This window comes from Polypterus senegalus, chromosome 16 (genome assembly GCF_016835505.1).
Source record: "Polypterus senegalus isolate Bchr_013 chromosome 16, ASM1683550v1, whole genome shotgun sequence".
Taxonomy (NCBI): Eukaryota; Metazoa; Chordata; class Cladistia; order Polypteriformes; family Polypteridae; genus Polypterus; species Polypterus senegalus.
The window spans coordinates 74,198,923-74,221,820 of NC_053169.1; the positions used below are offsets into that span (position 1 = coordinate 74,198,923).

The following is a 22,898-nucleotide window of genomic DNA, read 5'->3' on the forward strand; positions in this document are numbered from 1 at the left end:
TTCCTCATTAACTTGTTTACTACTTATTATCTATATTACACAGTAAAATCTTATGATTGATTTACCTGGTCTATTTCTGCTATTACCAACAGACTCAACTCAATCTGCTGAGAACAGCTATATCAAACATCTTTATTTACTATTTACTGTGATATGGTATAGCTAGTGATTAAACAAGATGAGGACTTTTTCCCCAATGTTTTTCTGTAGTGAACAATTACATTATTCAATTTAAACTTTGATACTAGGAAGAGCTCAGATTTATTCAATACTCGTATTTAATTAAGATTTATATATTTTATGGTTATCTGTAAAGTTTTAGGATTGATTTCCATTTCTGACACTTTTCATCTTTTTTGGTGTTGTAAATTAATTATCATAAAAGCAAGAAAGGAAATCCTGATATGACTGGTACAACAAATGTTAGATATGTTGAAATGTACTTTTTATATCACCATTTGTGAATATATAATGTAAAATTTCTGTATTTATAATTATAGATATTTCTGATATAGAATGCTATAGAATGGCAGTAACTGGCACAAAGGAATGAGGAAATGTTAGCATGAAAAATCAAGTTGTTCCTTAAAGATTGAAATGTCTACTTTAGGACAGCCGAAATTACAAAGCGAGTGTGATTCTACAAAAAGAATTGCTGACGTTATTATATATAAAAAAAAACCACTTTTACTAGCTATAATCCTCAACAGGACAACTGGACCCTTACCTAAGATGTCCCAAGGCACTTCCCGTCTCTTCTTGATGCTCTACTGGCTCAAGAAACAGCTTTAATGAAGTGATGTTTTCTTCAGAACAGGAAATGGGGCATGGTGGAAAACACGCTTGGAAAACTTTCTGTAAGCGGCAAACCAAAGCTGCCTAAAGAAAACAGACAGAGACTTTATTGTTCTTGTACCACTAAGCTAAGTGTATTAACAGCAGTTTTCTGAATCATGTGAAACTGTGGATAATGTGCCAAACATTAATGAAGTAAAGATTTGAGTATTTTATTAAATAAAATCAGATATAATTCATATAGCAGAAAAGAAGAAAAAGGTACACAAAATATACTGCAATGACTGTAGAAGGAGAAAACACCACAAAAAATGGCCACAAAATTACAGTGGGATTTGTAAATCTCATTGTTGACTATTTAGAATAAAAAGAAATACCAAGATATGGCAATAATTAATTCCACATGTATAAAATGTATACAGAAACAGCACATGCTCATTTTGATTTAAACAATAACAAATAAAAATGATTACATACTACATAGTTTTTGAAGAAGGCAGACTTTGAATATTAAGTTACACGCTCAATGAAATTAAGACGATGTACAATTTTCTGTATGCTAATTGCTTAACTAGATGACATTTGAGAGTCAACTATATACATATACATACATACATACATACTTTTTTTTTTTTAACAAAACATACAGTTTAAGGTGAATTGAATTTTAACTGTCCAAGAGTGTGTCTTGCATCGAACAAACATCTTATCCAGCATTTATTCCTGCATTGCATCTTGTGCTACCTGGATAGCTTAGTATTGCTTAAAGTGACCAAGTCTTTATTGGCTGTTTAACCATCTTAATGTAACTGAAAATCAAAAACAATTCATGCTATGTACTTTAACACACATACAGGCAGAACAGTTGTCTCAAGTTTTATTTTACTATAAAATTATAATTATCTCAAAATGGATCTTCCAGATATTGTGATGGACTGTGCAGATTTGTACATTTAAGGCTGGGGTGTAAAGTAAAGTGCTAATAATGACAACAGGGTCAAAAAAACAGCAAAGCCACCCATCATTTACTGGAAACCATAAAACAAAAAGCCATGTAAAGGAATCTCGGTTTACACAAGAATCCAATAGACACAGTCCAATGAAGGTTTAAAAAAAAAGCACAGAAGTGCCAATTATCCAGACATGAACTTTTGCATTTCATGCCTGTTTTTTATTACATGTACGCATACTCTCACTTCATAATGCTGACTGTGGTGTGCAGTTGTATAAAAATGAGTGGGATGAACACCTGCCATACTCATGGTACAAGGACTGCTTCTTCCATACTCTCGCTGTCTGTCTGTCTCTCTGTGTCATTTTATTAGTCACATATCATGTATCTTCTTATACATTTTTTTTTCTCTCCTAACTATGACTTTACTTTCAACTTCATCTATAGCCCTGTGCATGGAGCCCAAGTCATCAATCAAGTGTGAATGTGCTTAGGTACACCAAATTTCTTTTGTATTAGAAAAAAGTGCTGTACATAATTAGTTTTGCCTATAGCCATCAATAACTTGTTGTATGTTAAGGGCAGGTAGTCAAGGAACATTTTCACTTTACAGATTCTTCCTCTCACATACAGTGCCCAGGAACATATCCCACATACAGTGGAGCCTCGGGTCATGACCGTAATTTGTTCCAAAACTCTGGTTGCAACAAGATTTGGTCATGACCCAAAGTAATTTCACCCATAGGATTGTATGTAAATACAATTACTCCGTTCCAGACCGCACAAACTGTATGTAAATATATATATATATTTTAAACATTTTTAAGCACAAAAATAGTTAATTATACCATAGAATGCACAGTGTAATAGTAAACTAAATGTACATTGAACATTGAATAACACTGAGAAAACCTTGAACAGAGAAAACTAACATTGCAAGAGTCCACGCTACAGCCTTACGAACCGCTCTCTGTAAACAGTTTTTTTTAATGAGTTTTAAGCACAGGGGAAAAAAATGAACATTTCAAAAATCTGTAATTTATACAAAATCTAACCATAAACAACCAAGAAAACTAACCTTGCATGAGTCAAGTTCTGGCATGAAGGAAGTGAGGAGGAACTGGGTGGAGAAGAGATTACAGTTTTGAGGTAAAGTCTGTGAAGATGTGGGTTTGCTGCATGCTCCCATCTCACTTCCGGGAGCCCTTAAACCCGTCATGGTCAGTAATGTTACCGATGAGCACGACAGTGAGGCACTATAATGGAGCAATCGGATAGTGCAAAAAGTGCCAAGTGCTTTTATTAAAATCAACAAAACAACAATCAAAAAACAAAGTCCAAATTAAATAAAGTGCAGTGCTTTCAGAATCCTTCAATAAATAAATGATTCCATAAAAACAGAAGTGAAGTGGAGGTTAATATCCAATAGAAAAAAGTCTTCATTAAATACGAGATTAAAACAATGCTGAAAGCATCTCTTTAAAAACAAGCCCGGTGCATTCTTTAACTGCCTTCTAGACCTTACTGCCTTCTTTAAGTGCCTTCTCACGCTCTCTCGCTCTCACTGCACAGGGAGAGACTGAACACGTGCGGAAATCATCGGCGCGTACGAACTGTAAAGGAAACTGGCTTGTTCATCACCCGAGTGTGTGGTCGTGAACAGATGCAAAAGTTTGGCGAACTTTTTGGTCATAACCCGATTTGTACGTGGTCCGAGAGGTTCCACTGTATAAGGTATGTACTTTATAGTACTTTACACAACTATTTACAATTTTTTTTGGCGAGGCACAATTACTGCTGTGAGGGAAAGAAAATTAGGAAATGGCCTAGCATGTAGCTTTTACAGAGCAACCAGCTGTCATTTATTTTGGTGATTATAAAACGTATAACTTTGCTCTTTTATAAGAAAAGCTTTTTTGTTTTTACTATAGTTAAACATCATATAGAATTAATACTGAATGCATGAATGGAAGCCTCCTTTATGATGTGCATAATATATTAACAGCATTTGTGCAGCTGTAGTAAAATACTGCACATTTTTCGGTTTCTTGAAAATGATTTTTTGTCTAAATCATTTTAATGCTCAAAGGATAGAAGAGGAGTGATGATACTTTCAATAGTGAGTTCTTAAAAAGTTCCAGATACATATTGGTAGAACTCTGATCTGTACTTTAAAAATTAACACACATAATGATATTTGTAACTTTGGTTTTCTGTTGCTTACTTTGCATAACTTTTTCAAACCAGCTTAATCCAGTTCTGGATAATGGACAACTGGAACCTATTCCAGCTGCACTGGGTGCAAGGCAGTAAATATTCTTGGTACGGGAACAAGAACATCACAGGGAGACACACATATATTCACACTCACATATGGTCAACTGTGAATTGCAGATGAACCTCATCAGTACATTGTTTTGAATGTAGGAGGAAAATTAGTATACCTAGAAGAAAATCCATACAGGTATCAGGAAAATATTCAGATGACACAGGAAATGGCCAGGCATGAAATTTAAATACAGTTTCTAAGAGTTTACAATTCATCTCAAATGATCTATATGTGAATGTAATGAACAGAATGGGAAAATTACCACTCAGCACTTTTCAATCCAAATTACTCAGCAACATAAAGATATTACCTATATATATCCAAAATTGCAATGCAGACAGCATTACTATAGTTTTATTTTTTTCTTAAATTTGAAATTAATGAACTTGATATAATATTGTATCTAGGACCAATAAAAGCCTGTGCATACCATGTCTAGACTATAGGAGGTGAATTTTAAATGCTCATTGACCTTAATTCATTTATAATTTATAATATGTTAACAAGCTGGTATCTTATCAGTGAACAGGTATATGTGGTTGAGATCCCATTCACATTACTACACTTTCATTTAAAAATAGAGACATTAGTTTCTGTTTAAGTCTTGTCTTCCACACTGCCCTGAAGTTTTCAATGTTATAAATCAAAGACTTCTGAAAATATTCTCCAGCGTATACTTTTGAAAACACACTGAAACAAAAAAAACTAATGTACCAGCTTTTTAAAAAAAAAAGTCGATACTACACTTGTGCATGACAGCAAGCTTAAAAACTACTCTGGAAAGCACAATAACACTTGAGAAAAACCTGAGTTAAAAAAAAAAAAAAAAACAAAGCTGAAGTTAGCTACTTATTTAAAGCTACATCTTTGCGAAAATGGCTCACAACGTCAAGACTGATGATATTACACTGCATCAACATTTGTCAAAAAACAAATGAGCAGAAGACATGTCTAGAAAAGTTTTGTGTTTGAGGCAGGAAAATTTCATTTCATTTGCAGGAATTGTCTTATCAAAAAAAAAAATCAAAACGCATAGAAAAGCCATTTCTGACACTTTTACTCCATTATGAAGTTAGTTCAGAAGTAGATTTGTGTGGGCTTTGAGAGTGCAATGATGTGACCAATCAGATGTATGTTTTTAATAGTTCAGCTTCAAATGTCACATGTTGTAAGAACAGACAAAATAATGGCAGCTAGAATTGCTTATTAATATCATGTGCAAGACACAACAAGGAAAAGAGCTTTTGCATTCATTCTGATTGCAAAAAGCATGCCTACTGATGTTTTACATAATCTAGCATCACGCAGGGAATCTTGCACACTTGCAGTGCTAACAATAGCAGCAGTAAATAAAAATGAAGTGGCTATCTGTCTTGTCTACACTGGCGATGAAATGAGCTGCTCCATTTGTTAATACCAAAATAAAACTTATTTAGTGCTTCAAAGCACAAAGTACTGTGATTATGTCAGTTAGCACATCAAGACGAAATACTTATTGCTAAATAAGAATATGCAAATGATAAGTTTGAGTCCTTCGTTTGGTTTTTGATGCCAAGCTATAATTATTCATTAGTATAACACCTAAAATGTGACAAGTATAGTAAAAGCATCATATACTTGAAAGGTACATTGGCAAATGTAATGTAGTCCACCAGTTACAAAAGTAGATTATTAACTGGATATGTAGTGTATTAGTACACAGGTTAAGGAATAACAAGTCTTATCAGTCATACGATTGGGAGTGGACAAATTGTAAATACAAATGCTGGGCTGTCAGTTTGACCTTCAGGGTTATTCTTAAGTGTAATAAGTTCCCTGCATGTAATGCACTTTAGTTGACGAAAGGCAGTGCTTAGACTATTAACTCAGTCCTTATGTTATTAGAGATGAGGCTTAGGAATTAAAAAGCACCTTCACACTCGGTAGTGTTTCTGCAAATAGTAAGGAGCATTTTCATAAAATTCTGGATACCTCTTAGAAGTCTAGAGTATATGTTGGTTAAAGGTGAGCATCTTATTTTTTTTTTATGACAGTCCACTTGTGCCCTTTCTGTTACTGCATAAAGCAAGCTCTGTTTGTAATGGAGTGCATCCCTCCCGAGATGTCCAGCATCTCCAATACAGGTAGTCCCCAAGTTACGGACATCCAACCTATGACTTACGAATGGGGCTGCAACGCATGCGCCTCAGTAACTGCCTCTCCGTTATCGTCAGCCGGAGGGGGGCGATTTATCTGCTCGCGCAGTGTAGTGTCCCTTGGGCGGCTCCTGGTAGTAAGCAGTGACCCATGGTCCATAGTCACCGGGGCCAAAGCTATTGCTCGTGTGCAGGACGGAGGCTTGATGGGACAGTTCGCTGTCTGCCCACCGTGCCGCCGCAGCTACGGCTCCTGACTGGACACAGGCTGGATGGAGCAGAGGGGGGCAATTCACTGCCCGCCCACCACACGCGGCTTCCCCGTTAGTTCTTGGGTGATGCTGCAAGGGGTGACCCAGTTGTGGCTGAATTGAGGCCACGGAGGGTGAACGCCACATGGGGGATGGAATTGGGCAGTTAGCACTGTAGTGTGCCTCGGATGGCTGGCTATTGAATGGAGGTGGTGGTGGGCAATTCACTACCCGCCTTTGGCCACACCGTGTTCATTCTCGGTGGGCGGACACTGCAGGCAGCATACTGTAGTGGAGTTGACTGTGTGGTGGGCGGGTGGTGAACCGTCCCTTGCCGCCACTATTCATTCTCAATAGCAAGCCTGCTTGTACTATTATGCACATAGCAGGAAGTTGTCTCTTGTCAGTACATCAGACGTGTTGATGATGGGTGCCCTCCTGCTGTGATAGCATGAACAGTGCTAAGCAGAAGAGGTCATCTTAACCTTTTGTATTCACCCTTCAAGAATGTCTCTGAAACACAAATCTGATGCAAGTGCTGGTGATACAGTAAAGAAGAGAAAAACCATCACCATCGAAAATAAAGTAGAAATAATAAAAAGTTCAGAGAGAGATGAAACTCCATCATTCATCGGCAGAGCACTTGGTTACAGTCGGTAAACAATAACATTTATTAATATAATGTACCTGTTCCGACTTACATACAAATTCAACTTAAGTACAAACCTACAGTCCCTATCTCATACGTAACCTGGGGGCTGCCTGTACCGCTATTTTAAAGCTGCTGTTAGTGTAATATTTTATATTCTATAACAGTAAAAGGCACAGATTTGATCACTTGAATAGTGGAGGTACTATTAATAAAAAGCTGCTGAATCGCATTTCTGTTTTTGCCGTGGTACTAAACAAGTGTATCAAATACAACAATTCTGATATTATAACATCTCCTTAACAGAGATACTTTCGTTAACAATGTGAAAATGATAGCATGTATGTACAAGTTTTTTGGTTTTTAAATGAAAGCATTGTAGTGTGGACATAGACCAAGTTAGGCTTGACTAAAAAGCAGTTTGACACAAATCCAAAAAATATACAAGAAGACATGAATGTAGCAATACAGCTGTCAAAATGAGCATCACTATCAATTATAATTTCAAACTAAATGAAAAAATTCTTATTCAAAGGCAAACACTGATGTCCAATTGTAAATGTCTTTTTTTTTGTTTTTAAAAACTCATACTGTAATGGAAGGATTTTTCTCTGTAAAAAGCAAAGGTGAAATAAAGAGAGGGAGGGGGAATCAGGAGAGCAGATGGGCGTTGGTCGCTTCAGCGCAGAATCAGCTATAGAAACTAATGTTTTGGGAAAAACAGCCGGGAATGTTCTAAAGATACAGCCAAGGCTATGTAAGGAGTTGTTTTTCACTTCGAGAGGCTTTTTTCACATGTAAGCATATTACTGTGTCTTCTGGTATCAGGCACTAGTCTCAAGGCCGAGTAGAAGAAAAAAATAGCACCGTGTCCCGTGGAAGGAGGGGGTATGCTGAAACTGATCACTTCTGCATACACTGCTTCCACGTAGGCCGCTTTTGGGCAAGGACACCTAATTAGTATATAAGGGAAGGTTCCGCCCTCAGTTTCTTTGGACGCTCAACCGTGGGGAAAGGCGCACACCGCCCGGTATCTGATAAAAGGCACACGGGGTTGATCCTCTGACAAGACTGACATGCGGGCTCCCCCAGTCTACTGGTCTAGGATGATGGCTCTGGGTCTTTTGATGTATGTTACTGTATGTATGTTATTGTAAGTATAAGCTTGTCTCTTTAAGCATATATATTTATTTCTATAACCTATTCATATGTATTTATATGTTATAATTGAATAAGAAAATTTTATTGAAGTATCGGACCTCTTCTCTCTGATTTTTGCCCACTTATTCTAAAAAACCCCTTGAACCATTTTCCCAAATCAAAACACATACTAATTACAAGTTTCAAACAAAGCTATTGTGGACACTAGATGGCACCCAAAAACACTCCAAACATAACACAATCAAGAGCTTTAATAGAAGTGGTGTTTATTCAACAAATACCCATATACAGGTCAACTTCCTCCAAAACACAGACATCTTTCCACACTTAATCTTCAGTCAAGCTTTGTTTACCTCTTCCCGACTCACCTCACACAGATGAGGTGGGGTGGCTTATTTATGCCAGACCCAGGAGTACTTCCAGTGTCAAATGACTACAGCATGGAAGCACTACTGGGTCGGGTAGAACCTCCTTCCAGTTGTGCACCTTTATTTACAGCCCCAACTGGTGGAACCCAACACATCTCGACAGGGCTGCTCACCAAGAAAACATTTCCCAAGGTGCCCTGCAGGAGTATGAATGGGGACTCCACCCAAGGGAAGCTGCAATCTAGCGTAGTGGAGGAATAAATAACCACTAGAGACCGTCATTCTCTGTTCCAACATTTCTTCTTAGCCAGGAAAGGTATGGAGGACACATTCAGCTGGGACACTTGTCGATCCACCTGTAGCCTCTGTCCACGCAAAGAAATCTTGCTCCATCTTGGTTGGGATACCAGTGCATCCACTTTGGCATTTACACTATTTATTTTGCATTGTCTACACATGAACAAGACCCAAAGACCTGAACAAAATCACAGAGTTCAAATACCTGGGTTCCTGCGTATGCGCCAATGGAAGCACCCTCTCTGACCCAGTGCATGCATTGCTGTGGCGAGGCTCAAGTGGCAAAGAGTCACGGCTGTCCTGTGCGACTGACAGATGTGAATTACATCAAGGCAAAAGTGTACAAGACCATCGTTTGACCAGTGGCCTTCTATGTCGTTAAATGTTGGCCAGCCATATGACGGAGATGAAGATGTTCCAATGGTCTCTCAGACTCAGGAGGTGGGATCACGCCATGAATGTGGACATAAGGAGAAGAATGGGAGTGGCGCCAATCACCAAGAAGATGAAAGAGGGCCGACTGAGGTGGTATGGACATGTCCTACAAAGCGAAGAACAGACAGTGGCCAAGATCACCCTTCGATTCTGCCCAGACGGCAAGTGACCACGTAAAAAACCCAAAAAGCACTGGCTCAACAGAATCAAGGAGGACATGCGATAGATTGACGTCAACCCAAAGACGCCCTAGATCAGAAGAAGTGGAGGAAAGCATCGAAAGTAGCAGACCCTGCATTAGCTCGGGAAAAACACTAGGGAAGAAGATTTGCTTTGCCTACACAAACAATGAAAAGCGATGTTTCGTTTGTTAATACCAAAATAAAATGTACTTAGTGTTTCAAAGCTTTAAAGCACTTCATGTACATGTACTGTGCCATCAGAAATATACACAGAGATACCAACTCAGCAACATGGGCAAAACAGCAATACTTAATTGCTGACTTTGAATCTGCAAACAATAAATTTGTGACATACCTTTGATTTTTTTTTTTTAAGGCAAACTAATGTTTCAAGAGTATAAACCCTAAAATGTGATGAAGACAGTGAAAGCACGTGTCATTTATATAAATGGTATGCTAGTGAATGCAATACAGCCTCTTAGTTACAATTAATTAGTACAGGTAATGAAAGTCCAGTTAATTTTTTAAATTCTGGATTTATATATACTGTAGGCTAAGCAATAAGTTCTGATCACCCACTTTAAGATCCCTTAAACAAGAAACAACAATGACCGTTTTACAAGAGTTCTGAAATAATGGATAAACACACACAAAGCATTATATTTAGACAAATGTTTCAAAGGAGAAGGAAGAGATGGGGGTTCCACATGTGAAAATCTTAGCACCGGCATGATGCAATAGAGATATATTCAATTAAAGAGCAACCCGTCGTGAAAGTTCACTCGCTGTGATTCAATGACATTCAACCAAAAAGCTATCCTCACCTATAACTTTGAGTGGGTACAATATAAAGGTACTTGACCGGTAAACTAAGAAGTTTATACTGGAAAAGTACTGCTCTGAAAAATAACATAGGGAGAACAAGCAGCAGACAGTGGTTAGATATACTGATTTGAACTAATGATGCCTGAACTGTCACACTGCATGCCACAAAGCTTCAAAGTTATGCTCTAAGGAGTTATTACAAATTAAGCAGAGGATCAAGTCCTTCAGCAAGCACATCATTCTCAACAGAGTCAAAGCTGGGGCTTCAAATTTCATATAACTAGCGTTCTGTAACTTTTCTAGGATCTTCAAAGCCGTATGTTTTCTTTTGTTGAAGACCAGAAATTTCCCTAATACAAACTTTAAGTCATTACACATCAACCAAACGAGCTGTATGTACGTTCATAGAAGCATAGAGCATAAAGGTGAGTAAAGATGCGCTGTCACACATTTTAATTCCTGCGTTTTACGGAGAGCTGTGTCATGTAGTATGAAAGAACAATCACTGGTAACTATAAATCACTGGAATGCGTTGAACTTCAGCTATTCAACGGTAATGAGCATTTTCCTGTATGTGGATCAACATAGGTGGGATCTTTGGTAAAAGCAGACTTACTCAGCTGTGATGCTTGCTCGCCTCAGCATAAATGTGTTCAAATTGCATATTTTACTAATAAAATAAAGCAAAAAAAAATTAAACTTATGATGTATTTGAAAGAATAATTTTGATGTAAAAGTACCATTATTGCTTTTGATTTAATTGCAATATACACAAACAACTGTCCTGCTGATGGGACACCTCTTGCATTAGTAGTTAACGATCTTCCTCAAGGAATACGTATTCTACAGGTGCTGGTCATAAAATTAGAATATCATGACAAAGTTGATTTATTTCAGTAATTCCATTCAAAAAGTGAAACTTGTATATTAGATTCATTCATTACACACAGACTGATGTATTTCAAATGTTTATTTCTTTTAATTTTGATGATTATAACGGACAATAAATGAAAGTCCCAAATTCAGTATCTCGGAAAATTAGAATATCAATTAAGACCAATGCAAAAAAAGGATTTTTAGAAATGTTGGCCAACTGAAAGGTATGAACTTGAAAAATATGAGCATGTACAGCACTCAATATTTAGTTGGAGCTCCTTTGGCCTGGATTACTGCAGCAATGCGGCGTGGCATGGAGTTGATCAGTCTGTGGCACTGCTCAGGTGTTATGAGAGCCCATGTTGCTCTGATGGTGACCTTCAGCTCTTCTGAATTGTTGGGTCTGACGTATTGCATCTTCCTCTTCACAATACCTCATAGATTTTCTATGGGGTTAAGGTCAGGTGAGTTTGCTGGCCAATCAAGAACAGGAATACCATGGTCCTTAAACCAGGTACTGGTAGCTTTGGCACTGTGTGCAGGTGCCGGGTCCTGTTGGAAAATTAAATCTGCAACTCCATAAAGTTCGTCAGCAGCAGGAAGCATGAAGTGCTCTAACACTTCCTGGTAGACGGCTGTGTTGACCTTGGACCTCAGAAAACACAATGGACCAGCACCAGCAGATGGCATGGCACCCCAAACCATCACTGACTGTGGAAACTTTACACTGGACCTCAAGCAACGTGGATTCTGTGCCTCTCCTCTCTTCCTCCAGACTCTGGGACCTTGATTTCCAGAGGAAATGCAAAATTTACTTTCATCAGAGAACACAACTTTGGACCACTCAGCAGCAGTCCAGTCCTTTTTGTCTTTAGCCCAGGCGAGACGCTTTTGACGCTGTCTCTTGTTCAAGAGTGGCTTGACACAAGGAATGCGACAGCTGAAACCCATGTCTTGCATACGTCTGTGCGTGGTGGTTCTTGAAGCACTGACTCCAGCTGCAGTCCACTCTTTGTGAATCTCCCCCACAGTTTTGAATGCGTTTTGTTTCACAATCCTCTCCATGGTGCGGTTATCCCTATTGCTTGCACACTTTTTTCTACCACATCTTGTCCTTCCCTTCACCTCTCTATTAATGTGATTGGACACAGAGCTCTGTGAACAGCCAGCCTCTTTAGCAATGACATTTTGTGTCTTGCCCTCCTTGTGCAAGATGTCAATTGTCGTCTTTTGGACAACTGTCAAGTCAGCAGTCTTCCCCATGATTGTGAAGCCTACAGAACTAGACTGAGAGACCATTTAAAGGCTTTTGCAGGTGTTTTGAGTTAATTAGCTGATTAGAGTGTGGCACCAGGTGTCTTCAACATTGAACCTTTTCACAACATTCTAATTTTCTGAGATACTGAATTTGGGTCTTTCATTAGTTGTTAGTTATAATCATCAAAATTAATAGAAATAAACATTTAAAATACATCAGTCTGTGTGTAATGAATGAATCTAATATACAAGTTTCACTTTTTAAATGGAATTACTGAAATAAATCAACTTTGTCATGATATTCTAATTTTATGACCAGCACCTGTAATGGCCACTGGTTCTGTAGGATTTTTCAGCCCTTTGTGTTCAGTTCAATAATAAAAAGAACAAACCCTTAAAAAAAAGCTGCAAATCTATAAAATGTTCTTAAGACGTTTATCAACAAGATAAGGATAACATGCTTAACAAGATTACAAGTAAAACGGACAAATTTTGTTTTTACACCAACAAGCTTATTGTTAAAGAACAATTTCAAATGTATCTTTTTCTTTTTCTAATTGAAAATGTCAGCTGCTGCACTAAACACAAGTTCACTCACTGTCCAAACTCAATCAATCAACCAAAAAAAAATAAAAGCAGCTTTTCTTGCCTTTTATCTAATTGCACATGACAACTCCACCTCAGTTTATTCTCAACTTTCTTCAAAGTAAAGGCTAATATTATGGTCTTCTCTCATAAAGTCTTTCTTGCTGTGCTCTCTGTTTACAGGAAGTTTGCAGCTCAACTACCTTAATACCTTGCGCAAACTAGCGCAACAAAATTACCATAACACTTAGGGAAAAAAATACTGAAAAAATAACTGGATTTTGTGGTCAGCCAATTTACTGATCACTGGTCGAGCCTTTTGTAATGAAAACCAGCCAATTTACATCAGTGGCTAATAGATCAGAGCAACACTAGCAGAATTACCACATTTGTTGTCTCCTAAAAATAACTTCAAACAACGTATTCATCAACAGCTAAAAGAACTTCAACAAAACAGTGTGAGAGATTAGGTGGAAGGCATCAACACACACACCACATTGGCCATCTCCTGTTTTATTCAACATATTTATATTAACTTGGTTTATGTTACTATAAATCAACAAACAATCCTAGGAACATCTTTTATATTAAAGATTATTAATACAATGAGCCTCATGAGCAAAATATACGATATCTCCATTTTCATTTATTTAATTTTCAAATATCTAATCGATTGTTTTCTTTTAATCAAAAAAAATACAATACTGTCCACACAGAAAAGGAATACCCTACCAATCCAAATCTACCATTAAGAATAAATACCTAAATAACAAGGTATTCTATTTTTAAACAGTGAGAATCTTGAGATCAAGTTTGGCACATCAAACATGAACAAAACCCTTAGTTTAGGCATTAAATCCTAGAATGTGAATGTAAACTGTGAGGCATCATGATCTGAGTGATAAGTGTGTAGCGGTGCTACTGGGGCTCTGATTGGTCATCTGCTAAAGGTGCAGGGGCTGATGGGGACAAGGAGGCCGGCACGATATTTAAAAGGGGCCAGCTATACAGAGATAGAAAAGTGTTGTGTTTCATATCTGGAGTTGCCTGTCTTTTTGCCTTCCCGTTTTGCTACCTGTGGATTCTTGTTTTCTCCTGGATCATCTCCTGTTTTGGGTGTATGGACTATCCTCCTACTGCATGAGGACTGTCTGAGGATTACTGTTGTCCTGCGAAGAAAGAGTGCTCCTGATCCAATTCACAACTCATTATCTCATCAGGAAATACTGGTAGGACTGACCTTTACATTCATATACAGTGTGCTGATATCTGGACTATCTACCTCCATTATTTGCAGTTTTTCATGGACTTCATAGTGTGTTTTTTGTTAGTAATTTGTGGTTGCTTAATTTGTGTTTATTGTATAATCGCCAGAAGGGAACTGGGGTAGGATCACTGTAGTTGCATATAGTTACATATATTTTGTTTAATTTTGTTTAATACATTCTTTAATTTTGTTTTATTACTGGCTGCTTTTTTGTCTCTGTGAGGTAGTGTTGATGTAATCCACACCGAAAAAATAAATAAATCACTGTCCTATGGACAGTGTGAATCATAGATGGGTTTTTTAGTCCACTACAAGTGGAATAATTACACAATATAATGTGAAGATGATGTCATACATTTTAAGTGTGGGCACATTGCCTATGTGTGATGCAAGCATTAGTAGCAAAGAGCAACCCTCTGTTTTGTCAAGTCTGTAACACATCCCCTAAACATGGTGGACTCATGTTAAGACTAACTAGTTAGAAGTTCCCTTAATCATTTTGTAACTTAGACATTAAGTTATTATAAAACTAAATAAGATTACATATATTTTAAAACCTTATTTCTCAGAGTGATTATTATGCCTTTACATCCTTTAACCCTTAACCAAGCAGTAATATGAAATGTTAACTTAAATGTTTATCACATCACAGCTTAAATCACAATTGCATTAGGTTTCAAAATAATCCCAATATGTTAAAAAAATAATTTGTACAGTACTGTATACAAAGTAATTTCATATATCGTGACCATGCCATTTAGTAAGGTAACAACCAACTAAGCTCTACTTTATAGGCAAATTTTACTATAGACACAACTATAATTTAGTTGGATCAGTAGTAAACTTTTGACTTCAGTATTTATACTACCTTTCAGACCTCAGTACTGGTAATGAAATAGTTCAGAAGCAAATAACGGGCAACTCTAAACACCCCCTCACTTCACTCTACCACCTTACACCCTCCTCCCAGCTGCCAGTGTGTGTTGGCTAATACAAGTCCCAGATGAATACTTGATCACTTGGGGGAGCAAGGTTGGGGTGGGGGGTTGGGGGGATGATGTTTGGGTGGATTGAATGTTCCCTGTGAGGTGTCTCAAGCACTTTGAAGCATTGTCTGTTAAGTCCTAACTCCATTGAAGCTGAATGAAGTGGGGTCTCAAGCGCATCAAACTATGTTTTTTTTCATGTTGTGTGCCTTCCAACAGGGGTGGGGAAGAACATTCTGATGCCGAAAACACCAAAATGCTAGTAACATACTGTTTCAAAGAATTTTGTTTTTCTGTACTTTTCCAGTACCTTCATTTCACACAACTTTAATTTTCATTTCCAACAGCTAATAACACGATTACAAACATCAAAAAATGTGTACTAATATGTACGTGTCAATGCAATTTCAGTTTTTCTCCACTGCGTCCTGTTCATTGCCTTGATAATTCCAAGGCAATAGATGGAAATGCACATTACATTTCCTTTATGCTATATAGCCATCCAGAGATATGTCAATTTTATATTTAAAACAGAAACACAATATTGGGTATATTTTTTATCATTTGAAAGGACAAATACACAAAATAAACCATTTTAAAAGTTTGTTACACTTCCTGTATCTTTATATATAATACAACAACAATGTTTATTTCTATAGCACATTTTTATACAAACAATGTAGCTCAAAGTGCTCTACATGATGAAGAAAGAGAAAAAAGACAATAAACAAGAATTAAAATTAGGGAACACTAACATAGAATAAAAGCAAGGTCCGATGACCAGGGAGGACAGAAATAAAAAAAAACTCCAGACAGCTGGAGAAAAAAAAATTAATCTGCAGGGGTTCCAGACCACGAGACTGCCCAGCCCTCTCTAGGCATTCTACTTAACATAAATGACCTCAATCAGTCCTCATGGTATTCAGGGTTCTCATGGAAGAATTTGATGATGACGCTACCGTGGCTGTTCGTTTGTCTGTCCAGGATTTTAAATCACCTGTAGCTTGCAAACCGTTTGAACTACTGACCTGAAATTTGGTACACATATACTACGTGGTGTCTACTCACTTAAGGGTGATGATTGACCTCCAAGGTTATTTCTCTTTTTATTTTCATTTTATTTTAGTATCAATTCTCAGCAGCAGGCCAGCAGGGAGGCCGTGCGGCACATATGTATGAGCGCCATTCTCATCCCTACCACCTTTGCCCTCACTTCCCCTAACCTCTTCATATATTTAAATCATTCTTGAGGCAGACTGAAGAGGCACTTAAGTGAAAAATTAAAAACGTATTAAGTAATTGCAACACAAACACTGACTTAATCAGTTTTGACGTGAAAAGATGCCAATGAAAGAAGAAAAAAAGGGGGCCGCTAGGGTGGAGAAAACAACAGCTGCTCAGGAAGCAGCAAGCACATCAACCTCTGAGCAACTGAATGCTAAACGTACAGAGAAAGTGTATGAAAACTATGAATGCTCAGTGTATTCACTGCACATTATCGTGCAGTCCGCCGTTACTGGTTAGAATATAATTGGAAATTCTGTACTGCATAAAGGGAAAACTTTATGACAAATGAAGCACACATGCAGCTTTTAATTACATATCATTACTAAAATGACATAAGTGCACAGTTTAAAAACTGTGGGTATGAGATAAGAATCTGACCTTGAACCCAGCCTGGGCCTAAAACCTAAAGGAAAACCATACTTGAGTCCAGTGTGACAAAACACTAGTTCAAAAGTGCTGTAACGCGTGGTAAAAAAAGGTGTTGCTTTTTTTTTTGATATGCAATGTGCAGGAATGCCAAAATGAGAGTTAATTTGCATTTTAGGCTTACATTCTTTTCTGAGGTTTTACACTAAAACCATCAAGATCCTAAACCTGGACAGATTCACAACAGTCCATAAATAAACTTCCACTTCTATGAAACACAAAATAGTGCTCTAGCAAAAATGTATGGAGATACATAAGCAAAATGTGAAAACTTTGTGTACACTTTTCATAACCCTCAAGTACTTCTGATATTTAACTTAAAAATAAATGCCCTTACTGAAGATCTTCAGAATGCTGATGTAATGGCAACTCTAAAGTATGATGACTTACAGATTGAAAAAAAAACATGTTCATGATCTGTTATTTTAAAACTGACATAACATCCCGAGGGAGGTGGGGGACATTGAGTCCGAATGGGCCATATTACGTGCCTCTATTGTTAAGGCGGCTGACTGGAGCTGTGGCCGTAAGATGGTCGGTGCCTGTCGTGGCGGCAATCTCCGAACCCGTTGGTGGACACCGGTGGTGAGGGACGCCGTCAAGCTGAAGAAGGAGTCCTATAGGACCTTTTTGTCCTGTGGGTCTCTGGAGGCAGCTGACAGGTACCGGGCAGGCCAAGCGGAATGTGGCTTCGGTGGTTGCTGAGGCAAAAACTCGGGCATGTGAGGAGTTTGGAGAGGCCATGGAGAACGACTTTCGGACGGCTTTGAGGAGATTCTGGTCCACCACCTGGCGTCTCAGGAGGGGGAAACAGTGCAGTGTCAACACCATATATGGTGGGGATGGTGCGCTGCTGACCTCGACTTAGGACGTTGTGGGTCAGTGGGGGGTAGTACTTCGAAGACCTCCTCAATCCCACTAACATGCCTTCCAATGAGGAAGCAGGGCCTGGGGACTCTGAGGTGGGCTCTCCCATCTCTGGGACTGAGTTCACCGATTTAGTCAAAAAACTCCTTGGTGGCAGGGCCCCAGGGGTGGATGAGATACACCCAGAGTTCCTCAAGGCTCTGGATGTTGTAGGACTGTCTTGGTTGACACGTCTCTGCAACATCGCATGGACATCGGGGACAGTGCCTCTGGATTGGCAGACTGGGGTGGTGGTCCCCCTCTTTAAAAAGGGGGACCGGAGGGTGTGTTCCAACTACAGAGGGATCACACTCCTCAGCCTCCCTGGAAAAGTCTATTCAGGGGTTCTGGAGAGGAGGGTCCGTCGGATAGTCAAACCTCGGATTCAGGAGGAACAGTGTGGTTTTCAGCCTGGTCGCGGAACAGTGGACCACCTCTACACCCTTAGCAGAATCCTGGAGGGTGTATGGGAGTTTGTCCAACCAGTCTACATGTGTTCTGTGGACTTGGAAAAGGCGTTCGACCGTGTCCCTCGGGGAATACCGGACACCCTGATAAGAGCTGTTCGGTCCCTGTAAAACCGGTGTCAGAGCTTGGTCCGCATTGCCGGCAGTAAGTCAAGCCCGTTTCCAGTGAGAGTTGGACTCCGCCAGGGCTGTCCTTTGTCACCGATTCTGTTCATAACTTTTATGGACAGAATTTCTAGGTGCAGCCAGGGTGTTGAAGGGGTCTGGTTTGGTGGACTCAGGATTGGGTCACTGCTTTTTGCAGATGATGTTTGCCGGTTTGCTTCATCAGGCCATGATCTTCAGCTCTCTCTGGATCAGTTCGCAGCCGAGTGTGAAACGGCTGGGATGAGAATTAGCACCTCGAAGTCCGAGACCATGGTCCTCAGCCGGAAAAGGGTGGAGTGCCCTCTCAGGAATGGGGGAGAGATCCTGCCCCAAGTGGAGGAGTTCAAGTATCTCGGGGGTCTTGTTCACGAGTGAGGGAAGAATGGACCATGAGATCGACAGGTGGATCGGTGTGGCATCCACAGTGATGCGGGCTCTGCATCGGTCTGTCGTGGTGAAAAAAGAGCTGAGCCGTAAGGCAAAGCTCTCAATTTACCAGTCGATCTACGTTCCTACCCTCACCTATGGTCATGAGCTATGGGTAGTTATCGAAAGAACGAGATCGCGAATACAAGCGGCTGAAATGAGTTTCCTCCGCAGTGTGTCTGGGCTTTCCCTTAAAGGTAGGGTGAGAAGCTCAGTCATCCGGGAGGGGCTCGGAGTAGAGCCGCTACTCCTCCGCATCGAGAGGAATCAGATGAGGTGTCTCAGGCATCTGATCAGGATGCCTCCTGGACGCCTCCCTGGTGAGGTGTTCCGGGCACGTCCAACCGGGAGGAGGCCCGGGGAAGACCCAGGACACGCTGTAGGGACTATGTCTCCGGCTGGCCTGGGAACGCATTGGGATTCTCCGGAAGAGCTGGAAGAAGTGGCCAGGGAGAGGGAAGTCTGGGCCTCTCTGCTTAAGCTGCTGCCCCCGCGACCCGACCCCTGATAAGCGGAAGATGATGGATGGATGGACAGACATAATTGCAAACATTGTCCAAACAAGTATAGCCATGTGCCAATTTACAGCCAATCAAATTGAGGCCATTTGTACTTCCAGCCCACCTCCATAGGAAAACTAAGGGGTAACAATGTTCTAGAAATTGCCTAAAGCAGCCACTACAGAGAGCAAGGTCTATATACTTTTTGATTATTACGTACTTATGGCAGCATTGATAACAACAGAATGATGCCCTCCACTTAGAAGTGATAAGAGAAGCAGTGGTTGAGCTGCAGAGATAGCACTGTCAAGGCTATCTCTATTCCTATAATGAAGCTGAAACCAATAAAAGGCCACAAACTAGCTTTTCATCTATACTAATAAAAGGCAAAGCCCTCACTCACTCACTCACCACTAATTCTCCAACTTCCCGTGTGGGTGGAAGGCTGAAATTTGGCAGGTTCATTCCTTACAGCTTCCTTACAAAAGTTGGGCAGGTTTCATATCGAAATTCTACGCGTAATGGTCATAACTGGAAGCTGTTTTTCTCCATTTACTGTAATGGAGATGAGCTTGAATGCCGTGGGGGCGGAGTTTCGTGTGACATCATCACGCCTCCCACATAATCACGCAGTACATAAAACACCAGGAAGACCTCCAAAAAGCGCTGAAGAAAACATGCATTATATAATTGAGAAGGAAGCGAAACAATAAGAAGCGAGCGAGTGACATATACAACCATATTCATGAGTTTTGCTACTTCGGAAACAAAGCACGATGTAAACCTACACTTTAAATTAAGTTCATAGACAGGCTGCCGCTGGCGTTTGTAATTTAGTGCCTGCCAATATAAGGCCGTCCGTCAGCGGCAATCCAATAGCAAACTGCCACGGGTAAATATACACGGGTGAAGGACTGTGCTTATGCAGAGGAAGATGAGATGGTCAGGGTGGTGTTTGACACAAACTCAGCGAAACTGCGAGAGAAAGTTTTAAGTGCCAGGACTAAGGTAACATTAAATACAGCCATGGACATAGCACGAGATGGCACCAGCACAGCTGGGAACCTTCGATGCATGTACACGAGTGGCTCACGTGAAGTGGCGCAGTGCACAGATAAAGGCAACAGTTCCAAAGAGCTGAACAAAAACCATTACACAATTGAAAGGCAGCAAAAATATGAAGCGTCTGATACATACAAGCATATTCATAAATCCAGCTACTGTGGAAACAAAGCACACGGTGGAAAAAGTCAATGTCCCGCTAAAGGAAGAAAAAACCCGTGCATGCAGTGTGTCAGGTCTCAGATAAAGAAGAAGACGAGCTGTTTATTGATGGAGTAAGAAACGAATCGATGAATGATACCTGTCATCTTTACAACGATTGACAAACACGGAATGTAACTTGAACACAACACATCCTACAAATACGAACCTGATTGAAAGAAATAATGATAATCAAATCCTTGATGACAGCAACATTCAATAACACTCACAAAACAATTACTGTATATTGACAGTCATGTTACGTTATTTTTAAAATGTTCCCTTTTCTTTTTCATAGCTTCTTTAACACACTACGTCTCCACTGCGATACGCGGGTATATATATATGTATATATATATCCCGATCTACATACTCAAATAATGGATACTTTATTCGCCATCAATGATTGTTTTGGTAAAGCCATACTCTGTGTATTCATTAGATGAACGGTAAAAAAGTAAGAGCGAGGGGAGGATGACTTATTGAGGCATGCATGCTGTAGTGTAGCGTCAACTCTATCTGAATTGCGATCACATTTGAAAAATATATCTTTTCAAGTTCTATTTAGTCCATATGTGTCAAACTCAAGGGCAGCGGGCCACATCCGCCCGGTGTAATTATACTCGGCCCTTGAGATCATTTTATATACTGTATTATTGTTATTAATGGCCCGGGTATATGAAGCGCTGGTAACACAATAAACTACAAATCCCATAATGCAGCGTTTCAGCTGCCTTGCCGAACACTTACCGCGTTTGTTATGTATTGTATTAAACTACATGTTTCGCAATGCCGATAGTAACCAGTAGGTGGCACCAAGCAAGTTATAGTATATGTGGTGCACCCTAGAGTTGTTGTTGTTGAATGCAATAAAGAAATGAGTGTTTGGATACTCCGCACCATTACAGACAAAGTTTGTGTGTATTTATGAAATGAAATATCACGCAACATAACAGCGTTAATCAAGTCTAGCTTATGATGCTGCAAGTTATTGCGAAGCTAGCTCACACGATGCTGAAGAGAAAAGTTGATTCTGAAAATAGAGCCTTTAAAAACCGATGGGAGCCTGAGTATATGTTTACTGAACCCGAGTGTCTCATTTGTGGAGCTAATGTGGCTGTAATTACAGAATTTAATCTAAGACGGCACTATGAGACAAAACATCAGGGTAACCTGAAAGACCTGAATGCAATGCAGAAGATACAGAAAGCAGAAGAATTAAATAAGAATCTGACACTTCAGCGGACGTTTTTACCCGTGCACAATCACAAAGTGATTTCAAGTGAAGCTGCTTTTATGGGAGACACAAATGCACCAGTGCAACTTGCCCCACTTTCCCTGTTGCCAAGTAATGTTGAACCAAGTCGTCACTACGGTGTTCCCAAATACGCACTTTGCTGATAAACTGAGCGCACTGAGTTTGCACGGCACTTTGGTGACTTTGAAGAACAAAAAAAGTCCGTCTACATGCGGCTCGAACCTTGTGCATGTTTGGTTGCACATCTCTGTGTGAGAAGCTCTTCTCAGTGATAAAGACTAACAAAACAGCACACAGGAGTCGCCTCACTGATGAGCACCTGCAATCCATCCTGAGAATCTCCACAACACAGAACCTCACACCAAACAGAAACGAACTTGTTGCCAAAAAAAGATGCCGGGCGTCCAGCTCTAAAATGACATATGAGCAAAGACAACTGAATGATTTGATTTGTTATTGCTGAAAGGAACACATTTTATTTATATTTCCAGGTTTTGTTATGCAGCATGTTCATATTTGAATTTGTATAATTTTGACAGGATATATTTTTATGGAGAGCAAAATCTTTTGGGATATTTAAAATCTAAGTTTATTTTTTATATAAAATTACATAAGAGTAAAGAAATTTGAATGTTCTTTTAACGTTTACTTTATTTCTAACTTGTATAATTTAGACAGGATATATTTTATGGAGAGCAAAATATTATAAGTTGTTTAAGGATTGAGTTGATTTATTCAGGAATAATATTCCTGTCTGTTTTTACCATTCCTACCAAAGATATTTCTGTCGACTAAATAAAAATTCCTTCTATTTAAAATTTAAATAGAACTTGAACAAATATGATAGTTCATAATATCCACGCAGACT

General features: G+C 39.3%; 1 protein-coding gene across 1 annotated transcript in view; it reads right to left on the minus strand.

Annotated features, from left to right (window-relative positions):
- LOC120516408 (aftiphilin-like) overlaps positions 1-22,898 on the minus strand; it is a 125,383-nt gene that overhangs the window by 45,395 nt on the left and 57,090 nt on the right. Inside the window, exon 3 of the mRNA XM_039738054.1 lies at positions 728-879. Coding sequence (XP_039593988.1) covers positions 728-879 — 152 coding nt within the window. The remainder of the gene's footprint in view (positions 1-727; positions 880-22,898) is intronic.